General features: G+C 40.7%; 1 protein-coding gene across 1 annotated transcript; it reads left to right on the top strand.

The window, feature by feature from the left end:
• Positions 1-2055: 2055 nt before the first annotated feature.
• On the top strand, positions 2056-4489 carry LOC101692821 (olfactory receptor 52B6). Its single transcript, XM_045071356.1, is given in 3 exon segments — positions 2056-2223; positions 3498-4071; positions 4074-4489. Coding segments are annotated over 3 exon segments (1158 nt in total).
• The last annotated feature ends 7180 nt before the right edge of the window (positions 4490-11669 follow it).

Below are 11669 nucleotides of genomic sequence, written 5' to 3'. Positions count from 1 at the left end.
GAAGGGGTGAAGAGAGAACATTAAGGTAAGAAAGGTGCAGAGGTTTGAAGACAGACACTAGACAGATGGTGAATGAAAGAAGCCCAAGAGGAAAATGCTCTAGGAAGGACAAAAGGATGAGAGAAAGAGAGGAGAGAGAGTGGGATTGAAGGCATGGAAAAGAGCTAGTATTGGGAAGGAGATGCAAAAACAAGTTCAATGGAAACTCTCACACCAAGTAAGAGCCTCTGAGTTGGTGCTGACCATCACTGCATCACACTCCTTTGGTTCTCAGAGTCTCTATCAACTGATTTCTTTTCTCTGGCTCTATGCCAGAGCATCTCCTTGTCTGCCTTAGATCCTGTGTTGAACAGAAGTATATTGGCCCAAGTGTCAGGGGAGGGATTTGAAACTAAGCAGGGAAAGGACATACAAAGGGAGGAGAATCCGTATCCCCAAAGGAAAAGAAGAAACAAAGACCATATGAAGCAAGGCCCTAGATTCAATTCTATATATTAAGGAAGGCTGAGCTGTGTAAGAAACATTGAATCGAAAAACTGTGACTCTGAGAAGGTGGCCTCAGGGAAGTAAGTCTGGGTCATATATTTTCAAGTTGGAGAGGAGGTTATTAATATGGGGGAATGAATGGGTAATGGATACAAGATAAGTAGACAGCTCTTAGCAACATTCAAGGAGATGTGAACGATGAAGGGGAAGAGTGGACTAGGTCACCTGAGGGAATTTTGTTCTGCAGGGGGGAAGAGCCGTTTGAAGGGTCACTTTTTATAAAGGGTCTCTTTAATACAGGTGAGGATTGATCAGCAGTTGATTCTTGGCTTGTAAGAAAGATAGTAGAATCATAAATGGCACACAAGCACGATCCTCTGACATTGAGAAAAAATGGGGAAAATGTTATTTTACTGCAATGGGGGGGCATTTATAAATGATAAAGTTCCTGGATGGAACAGTCAGGTAAAGGACTCAAAAACAGGTGGGAATTGGAAATAGAAGGAACACTTTTTCTGGTAATTTCCCCAAAGCTGAGAAAAGCAAGAACTAGAGGGCAAGAGAATTGGGCATAGAAGGCGTGGGAGATCTGAAAACGGGGGCTTCCAGAGAGAAAATTGTGAGTGGAGCTCCTAGGGATACTCCCTAGTTTGGGGGTGCAGCAACATCAAGGCTGCCTCAACTGGACTGAAAACACAGCCCCATGGATTAGCAATAGGGAGCTGCTGTAAACTAAGGCTGCCTTGGAGGCTGATTATGGAGAAGGAGAACTGAAGTCAGAGAAGAATGCTGACTCAGACAAATGGGACCCAGGAAAGTGGGAGCTCATAGTGGAGTGCATGGAGTCCGTGGGAGCACATGGTGAGTGATGTTGGAGGGAGAACAGAGGCAACAATTGGCATGGGCTGTAGACTAGAAGAGAGTGTGAGAACAGAGGGTCTGTGCAAACTCATGGTTTTTATGACATGAGTGTGTGCCCCTAACAGTGTGAACTTATGTGGCCGTGTGAGTGGAGCCTTACCTATTCTCTCATCTTTCTTAATGCTCACCACATGTCAACTCTGTCTGAGACACCGGTGAATAGGACAGCAGCCCTGACCCTTAAGGAGCTTGCAATATATTGGGGCTGAAAAGATTTCAGTGTGGTAAGTTCTAGAGGGAGATAGGTGCTTGCAAGGGAATGCAGATGCCTTGAGGGGGGGGCACAGCCCCCCCCTCAGGGGATGAGGAAAGTCTTCCTGAATGAGAAATATAAACTGGGTAAATAAAAGTGAGGACGGAGGTAGAAGAAGCAGAATATATGAAAGACTACAGAGAAAGAAGAACAGGTTCAGAGACAAGTATCTGATCCAGTTTCAGCAGGAGAAGCAGGAAACATATTTGGGTGAATCTTTCAGGCAGAGAGAGATTATGATTTGTAATCAAGTCAGTACTGTGCTCAAAATTATCTTTAGGAAACATAATTTACATATGGAGGCTGTTGTAGAGCCTGGAAGAAGTGCAGACTAGGTGGTGGGAGTGGGGGCAGTTGTTCAAGTAAGTGGATCTGAAGCCTGGTAAACCAGGTAGATGACAAATACAGATTTGGGAGGTATTAGCACAAGTACACTGAATGAAGCCCAGGCTGTGGGCCAGATCAGTCAGGGCAAGTGGGCGAGTAAGGAGAGGTTGCAGACAGCCCAGAGGAAATACCCACAGTCCTGCTGGGACAGCCTAAGCCTTGATGAGGACTGGAAAGCAAGGCCAGGAGACAAGAGAAGAACCAGTGGAAGATAAAGAAATCAAAACCTAAAGAGGTGTATATGGAAGGACTGACTTTGAAGGAAAGAAGAAAGATAGTAAGTAGTGGAACAGGTAGTAGAATAAGATATTTTTTAAAAGATTTTATTTATTTATTTGTCAGAGAGAGATCACAAGTAGGCAGAGAGGCAGGCAGAGAGCCTCTGCTGAGCAGAGAGCCTGATGTGGGACTCGATCCCAGGACTCTGAGATCATGACCTGAGCTGAAGGCAGAGGCTTAACCCACTGAGCCACCCAGGCTCCCTGAGTAAGATGTTTATATGAGAGCTGTTGTTGTTTTGTTCATTTGTTTTCAAGGTTCTAAAGACATGAATATTTATAAATGCAAAATATCTAAGAAAGACGATCCAAGAAAAATTAGGAGAAATTGAAGATATAGAAGAGAGAAATAATTGATGGAACAAAGTCCCAGAGGAGGTAGGAAAAAAAGAGGATTCAGAGAATAGACGGGGAAATTATTCTTTCAGAGATGCATACATACTTACACACATATGTACATATATCCATAGGCACATGCACAGGACTATGTGTACGTGTGTGTTTACACAGCTAGTTTTAAAAATAGTTTAAGAACACACACACATGAAAGTAATTATGGGACCTGCAGATCCAGGTCTTTTCTTTTTTTTCCCCACATAATGTCCAGTGCTCTTTCTAAATGCCACAGCAGACTTCACTGCCTCCATACTTGTCAGAGCATCTGTGATGGGGGGAAAAGAGATGCAGTGTCTTCAGTGCCCACTGCCCCCAATCCCATTCTCCCACATGGTCTACCAAGCAGAGACAATTGCTCCTTGGTGTGGGGCTGTAGCCCTTCTGTACAGAGCCTGGGACTTTTGCAGAGCTCATTACAGTTCACATACCTATAGCGATTACCGAGATTGTTTTTGGTGTTCTAGCTGTTCCTGTTCTTTTCAGAACCTGTGGCACTGTACTGGGTCTGGCAATGTTTTTGAGCCCTGTGAAAGTCCTAGAATGATACTGAAAGCCTTGGAATAAGAACACAGACCTTTCTGTGGGCAGGGTCTATAGCTGTGCCCTTTGTGCAGAGAGCCTGTGGGCCATTGTCTAGAGAGAATACGCCTTCGCAGAGCCCAGAGTGGTTGTAGGACCTCTAAATGTGTGCAGACCTTGTGGCTGTTTGCAAGCCTCTCCATGCATTCTGCTGGTGTGTATGAAGTCTGAAGCCACATGTTTCCCCTTTGGTATAGGAGAAGAAAATCATGGTCCTTTCATCTGCCAGCAACAGAGCTGCCGGGAATGACTCTGACACTCGCGTGGCAGGCTGCCTCCTCACTGGCATCCCTGGGCTGGAGCACCTGCACATCTGGCTCTCCATCCCCTTCTGCACCATCTATGAAGTTGCCCTGGCAGGCAACGGCATTTTAATTTGTGTCATCCTCTCCCAGCCAGGTCTGCATGAGCCCATGTACGTATTCTTGGCCATGCTGGCCAGTGCTGATATCTTGCTCTCCACTTCCACAATGCCCAAAGCACTGGCCAACTTCTGGCTAGGTTATAGCCACATTTCCTTCGATGGCTGTCTCACCCAGATGTTCTTCATCCACTTTCTCTTTGTGGCTGACTCTGCTGTCCTGATGGCCATGGCCTTCGACCGATTTGTGGCCATCTGCTTCCCGCTGAGATACACCACAGTCCTCACGAGCTTGGTCATTGGGAAGATTGTGGCTGCCGCCCTGACCCGCGGCTTCATCATTATGTTTCTGTCCATCTTTCTTCTCAAGCGCCTGTACTACTGCCGGATCAACGTCATTGCACACACTTGGGCGAGCACATGGGCATTGCCCATCTGTCCTGTTCCGATATCTCCATCAATGTCTGGTATGGGTTGGCAGCTGCTCTACTTTTCACAGGCCTGGACATCATTCTTATCACTGTTTCCTACATTCATATCCTCCAAGCCGTCTTCCACCTCCCTTCTCGCAATGCCTGGTCCAAGGCCCTGAGCACTTGTGGCTCTCATGTCTGTGTCATCCTGCTCTTCTGCATCCCTGCCCTCTTCTCTGTCTTTGCCTACAGGTTTGGTGGGAGATGCATCCCACACTATGTACACATCCTCCTGGCCAACCTCTATGTGGTCATCCCACCTATGCTCGATCCCATTATTTATGGAGTGAGGACCAACCAGATTTGGGAAGGGGCTAAACAGATATTTTCCCATCTTTCCCAGGAATCTAAATAAATGTTCTCAAAATTGACCTCAACCTAATCCTTTCTGTATCTATCGGTTGTTCCTATAGTCACCCTATCCTTATCTCTACATCTCCCAGATATTGCAGAGCTAATATCATCTATGTCCCAATTTATTTAAATATACGCTCTACTCAAACCCACCTTCGATTTCTTTTTTAGAAATCTACAGTAATATCCACACCACTTTCTTCTACCTGTTATTCAAATACCTTTTGATAACCCACTGTCTTAAGAAAAACTGATTAGGGGAAATGTGATAACTTACCTGAATCTACCATCCAAATAAGACTTTTCTCAGCAACCACTTGTATCTTCTCCTGAATATGTATAAGAATATGTATTATATGTATTCCTATTATCTATATAATGCATATAATCTAGAAAAACATACATCATATACTATATACATATAGTGCTTGGTATATAATAAATGCTTTGCAAATATAGCTTTATTTGTATTGTTGTTTTAAGTAATAGCTCATCCAACTCAATTAATAGCTAATTACCTCATAATTAATAATAAGTGGTCCTGAGAAAAACCATAAAAACTCTTAATCATAGGAAACAAACTGAGGGTTGCTGGAGGGAAGTGGGTGAAGAATGGGGTAACTGGGTGATAGACATTAACGAGGGCATGTGGTGTAATGAGAACTGGATGTTATATGCGACTAATGTATCACTGACCTCTAATTCTGTAACTAATAATACAATATATGTTAATTAATTGAATTTTTTAAAAAATTAGTCCAGGGACCCAAGCAGAATCATACATGAGTTTTATCTCTACATAGAGGAATAGGAAAGAGAAAACAAGATTTAAAAAAGAAATAATCTAATATTTATAATGAGGGAATTCAACCAAATATAATTTTTAAATATAAAAATTAACCATATTTAGAAATTGTTGTAGACACTGTTTTAAGTATACCTACTACAAAATACATAGACATTATTGCTGTTTTGCAGACACACCAAGTTCATCTCCTTCTCAGGTCCGGTTACCTGTCAGTCTGATGCCTAAAACACCCTCTTCCTTGATCTTTACATGACTCAATCCCTTCTTTCATTCAGTTTTCTGTTTATATGTTTCTTCCACAGAGATATTCCTATGATCTTCCAATTATAAATACTTCCCCTTTTTTATGGCAAAACAACCAAAACAAAAGCTTTTCCCCCCCAAAATTCCCAAAATAAAATACCATAAGCAAAACCAAAAGTCAATATCAAACTGGGAAGAAATATTTTCAAATTATATTACAGATGAATGGTTAATTTTTCCTAAGATATATAGAGTCCATAAAATGTAGGGGAAAAAAGATCAACAATCTAATGAAAGAAGACAAAGTCAATTGGAATATGCTAAACTATTATCAAAGGAAAATGTTAAGGCTACACCAAAATACAATTTCTCACCTGTCAGATTGGCATATATTAAAAGGATTAACACTGTGTTGGCAAAGATTTAAGAAAACAAGCTCTCTCATTCATTGCTCATGAATATAAAATATGACAAATTTTTGTGGAATTTGGAAATATCTTAACAAAATTCTCATTCATTTATCCTTCGATCGAGCAACCACACAGGAAATTGTCTTTTAGACATATCTTCACAGGTGCAAAACAATATATACACAACATTGGTAATCATGGCAAAATTTTTATAATACTTCAGTAATTGAGACACTTAAATGGAGTCTGAATTCTGGGCTCCGGTGCTTACTAGGAGTGGTACATTCTTTAAGTTCCACAAAGACTTTAAAACCACACAGATTTGACTTAGAGAAATTCACCATATTCAATACATACCAGCCATTCGTCACTAGGCAATATATTGAACCTCTTTAAACTTCTCTTACTTCTCTGTAAAATGTAGTAACACCCACTTCAGAGTTGTTTTGATTATTAAGGAGATTAGCCTGACATAACAAAATAAATGGTTTTTAAATGGACATTTTGTTACTATCAAGTTTGTCACTATTAGGGAGCCTGGAGCCTCAGTCAGTTAAGCCTCCCACTCTTGATTTTGGCTCAGGTCATGGTCTCAGGGTTCTGTGTCAGACTCTGCACTCACCTGGGAGTCTGCTTAAGATTTTGTCTCCCTCTCCTTCTGCTCGTGTCCCTCTTTCTCTAAAATAACCAAGTAAATCTTTATTTAAATAGGTGTCACTATTATAAAATAGCTGGAAATATACCTCCTTTCAGGTGTATTTGTGTGCACCTCTGGGAGAACTGTATTTCTATAGGTTTAATACCTCAAAGTGGAACAGTTGGATGATAGATTATGCATATTTAAAATTCTAATAAAGTACATCACTTTTATTACTAAGAAGGCTTTTTTAAAAAGCCTTATTCACATATTTTTGTTCATATCAAATATGACTTGAATTAAACAACCCTAGGGTATCTGTTCCATTTTAGCAAAGTCTTCGTAACTGTTTTAGTGACTTTTGGTAATGCATTCTCTTTTTTTTTTTTTTTTTTTTTTTTTTTGGTCCTTCACCCCTCAGTCTGAATAATCTTGAAAAAATTGAGAGCCTTAAAGGCCTTGACAGAAACAGAATCTCACCAATCTGAATTAGGAAACAGTTGCTAATGAAGAACAAGGAAAGAGACAACCTGTATCACCATCCTGGACCTTCTGACAATACCCTTGAGCACCAACTATGCCCCCAGCATCCAGAGAGGCTGGCTGCATCCTCAGAATCTGGGAGAAGTAAGAGTCAGCCAAGGAAAAAGCCAAGCCTATATTACTGTATGTCATGATTGGATCATCTTCCAATCTAGAACACTCTACCCTTTCTCCATCTGGCCATCCTGGCTGAAAACTACTGGGCACTGAAGCTGGGTCCTAGAAAAAAACCTCACAAGAATTGTCAAGAAACATTGGCAAAGATTTGAAAATGGGAGAAAAAGACTATTGGTGCTCTTGGAATGGAATTTTGGATGTTGTCTAACAGACTCTGGGAATTATCTGGTTCTATAAGGATATATTACTGTGATTATCTTTGACTGGGGTCTAGGCTATTTTGAAACCCTGCAAATTATAGAAAATGTTAACAAAGCAAATGTTTTCTGTCTGGCATTGCAAATGATTTCTGTTCATGGCAAATGAAATTAATTTTGTCTGCTGAGAATACAAATTTCTTGTCAACTGCTGGCTTCTTCAGAGTAACCCATAAATAATCTGCTGATAAAACAAGGCAAAGTTTAGTCTTAATATAAGAAAGGAACCTCAAAGAGAGAGTGGTAAAGTTGAGATATTTATGAAAATTTAGACTTCTATTCAAAATAGGTCTTGCAGTTCAGGGGCTTAATTAAGACTGGGTGAGGATAACAGTTTAAGACGGATGGAAACAGTAAGGTAAGAAGAATTTTAAGGTAAGAAGGCTTGAAAAGTCTTGAGGAGTAAATGCTGTCTATTAAAGTTGATCACATATAATTGTATTTCTAGGTTGAATAATAAATTTATTTGAAAATTTTACCTTCCTGGACAAGAGCCTCCTAAAATAGCAAAATCATGTTGTAGTAAGTTTTTATTAATGTAGAGAGTAAGTTATGTAGGATGTAGAATGCTTCCATTCTCATTCCACAAGTCGTGTCTTATAATTGAACTGATTTTAGTATCTTACTGGCTCCTTCCTTAATTAATGAATTAAGTAAATCTTTGACATGTGTTTATTTATAATTGTGTAAATGTTGCCCATTTTATCTCTGTTTTAAATCCTTTAATGAGAAAGGAGATGAGAACCTAGAAGGATGAGGGGGAGAGAAAAAATTATGTGATGTTAAAAGCTCACGTGAAGGGGTGCATGTGTGAGGGGTGCATGTGTGTCAGATAACTGGAGAGAGAAGCAGCAAAGAGTCAAGTAAAAACAGGACTCGTATTTTGTTAAGAAGCCACAAAGACGATGGAGAATGGCAAAGTCTTTGAACATGTCAAAGAGTGATTATAATAGTGGAATTTAAACTGGGAATATTAAAGAGTAGTGCAGACATGGAGAGAGTACTGTAGACAGGGAGAGAGTACTGTAGACAGAGGCAGGAGCCAGTTTCATTAAGGTGGGATTAAAGAAAATTATGGTGATGGCACCTAGAGACAGAGAGTGAAATAATTGAAATCGAGGTCATATAGAGGTTTTGTAATTATGTGACAATAGGTATGCGGCATGACCATGGGAAAGAAGGACTGAGAAAGGATGGAAAACAAGCTTATTTTAGGAAAGATAGTGAACAGAATGAAGGTCGATATAAGCAAGGATCCTCTGTGACTAGAAATATTAAAAATCATGATAAGAGAGTTATATATATAAAGAGAGAGACAAAGAGCCAGAAGCAAGACCAAGAATGTAAAGATAATATTCCAAGAAGTTGAAAATACAGGGAGTTTTACAAATAGATGACTATAAGTCTCAGATTGTCCAGTGCAGAATTTCAAAAGTTGGAGAGGTGTGGAATATGGAATTAAAACTAGGGATATCCAGGGTTTTATGGCATGAGAGTCTGTGCAATGACTTTGAACCATGAGCTTCTTGCATGTGACATAACAGGGATAAAATGCATAGTGACATTGTTCCTAATGGTCTCAAACCAGTGAGTGGTGGTGAGTTTCCTGAAGAAGGAGGTGTGACAGGTCAGTACAGGAGAACTCATCGTTGTCTGCTCTAGCCTCTGGAGATGTGGAGGCTGGGGAAGGGCTGGTCTTCTCTGAGGCAGAGGGTCACTGTCTTGATTCCTGGGGCATCACTCCAACATTCCATGTCCCTTTTGGACAAGATAGACATCATCTGTTTTCCACAAAGCAGTCGAGTTCGCCAAGGCTCCCTTCAGCCTTAAATGCACAATGTTAGACGTGGACCTCTTAGGTGCTTACAAAATATTTTATTCTTAAAAACAATATTGCCTATAATATAGGGGAGGGGTAAGCTTTAAAAACAAAATTATTCAATACTTAACTGTCTATTAACCATGCTGTTAGGTTTCAATTCGACTGTCCTAGTTAATTATTTTGAACATGTGGGATGTGGGTATTTTTTTCTTTGTTTTAAATCATGGAGGAAAAATAAACATCCCTGAGGCCAAGACCTCAGTATCACCACCTCCTAACCTCTGATAATACCCAAGTCCTTTGTATTTGCTGTTCTTCAAGATCCTGTCACAGAGAGGCAGGCATCTCTTCCTCTTTCAAATTTACCATAGATGTTGCAGCATTCCTGACAAAACCCCACACTGAAAATAACTGGACATACTTTGAAAGCCTCCCTATAGGAGGCTTTCGGGCTCCTTCAATCCTATCCCATTTTTTCCTCTTTTATCCCTCCCCTACCCCCAGAAGCTGTCCTTGCTCTCTGTCCCAATCTGCATATGCAGGTATAGGTGAATGAAACCAGGTGTCCTTCATCCTCTCTCCAGAGAGTTTCACCTCCCCTGGAAGACTTCAGATGTGGGCTGGTGTTGAGTGGAGAAGTGTAGGGGATTTTGCAAGTTTTATTTGTGACCTGAGCTTGGGGAGAGAGCACAGAAAAGCTGATCTTGGGCCCAAAGTAGCTGTTGAAAGGCCATTGTCCAGCAGACCCTGATACAGAAAGCTAAATGGAAGAGGAGAGGCAGCCCTGAAGCCCTGAATAAAGGGATGGGGCCATCAGATGAGAGAGACTGAGAGGCCCACAGCCCACATTTCTCTTCCTCTTCCTTCTCCAGGAGGTAAGCCCAGTTTCTTTCTTTCCTCCTAGTGCCACCTTCACCGGACACCTTAAAGATCTACCCAAAATACAAGGAGATACACTTTCCATTGCTTATAGGATAATAAAATCAATCCCCATAGGGACCCCTGGGTGGTTCAGTCAGTTAAGCGTCTACCTTTGGCTCAGATCATGAGCCCAGGGTCCTGGGATTGAGCCCTAGCCTCCAGCTCCCTGCTCAGTGGTGAGTCTGCTTTTCCCTCTGCCCTTACCCTTGTTTATTCTCTCTCTCAAAAAAAAAAAAAAAAAAAAAAAAAAAAAATCTAAAAAACACAAACATGGACAAAACAAAAGAAAAACAACCCATAGAAGGTATTTATTGAATGGAAAGTAAACTAGCAGACACATTACAGGACAAGACCTATTTAGTACCTGACATGCCAGTTAATTTTAGGCAAACTAATGTAAATTGAGTTTCTTAGGGTTTCTTTCTAAAGCATATTTCCATCTTTCACTATCTTTTCTGTGATAAGCTGAATTTTCAGGGGAAAAAACTGAATTGTTAAAGGCCTGTGAAGGGTGAGGGTGGGTGGACTGGGCTTGCATGAAGTAGATTTCAACACTGTGGGGAAATAAGAGAGTTCAAGGAAAACTTGTTAAGAGAACTCGAACTGATTTGAAAGGTAAAAAAAAATTTTTAAAAAGAGCAAAGCAGTGTGGCATTTGACGTGGAATTTTGGGGTAGCTAGTCCCTTGAGAGAAATACAAGTCAGAAGAGAAATGCAAATTGTATCGAATGGAATCAGGTATCCGCTCTGATTTATTTATCCTCATGTGGAAAAAAGATTTTGATGACGGGGCTTCCGGGTGGCTCAATAGGTTAAGCGGCTGCCTTCGGCTCAGGTTATGATCTCAGTGGGGAGTCTGCCTCTCCCTCTGCCTGCCACTCTGCTTACTTGTGCTCTCTCTCCATCTCCCCTTCAAACACATAACTAAAATCTTAAAAAAAAAAAAAAAGATTTTGATGAAAAGAGTTTCGAGCTAATCCCTATGCTAGATACCATCTTTCCTTTGTATCTTTTCCAGATGTAGATCTCAGACTTCTCCTTAAAAAAAATTGTTATTGAAGTACAGTTGTTGACATACAATGTCGGATGAGTTTGAGACGTACAACATAGTACGACAATTGTATTGATTACTCTGTGTTCACTACAATAGGTATAGTCATCGCCTGCCACCATAGGGATGTTATTATATATTACTGACTATTCTTTATGCTGTACTTTTTCATTCTGTGACATTTATTTTGTAACTGGAAGTGTGTTAATTCCCTTTACCTATTTTGCTCCGCACCGAACACACACCCCAGGCCTTCTTTAATATTGGGGTTCTCCTGAGCTTTCTCTTTGGCCCTTTGCTCTGTTTCTCCAAGGTGTTTTCCCTGGAAGGAGGTGCCTTCGGTGTACTCATTTGAATATCACTTCATATATC

Source organism: Mustela putorius, unplaced genomic scaffold (genome assembly GCF_011764305.1).
Source record: "Mustela putorius furo isolate JIRA1106 unplaced genomic scaffold, ASM1176430v1.1 tig00003987_pilon_pilon_pilon, whole genome shotgun sequence".
In the NCBI taxonomy this organism is placed as follows: Eukaryota; Metazoa; Chordata; class Mammalia; order Carnivora; family Mustelidae; genus Mustela; species Mustela putorius.
The sequence above is the reverse complement of the archived record's forward strand: the minus strand, read 5'-3'. Positions and strand labels throughout refer to the sequence as shown.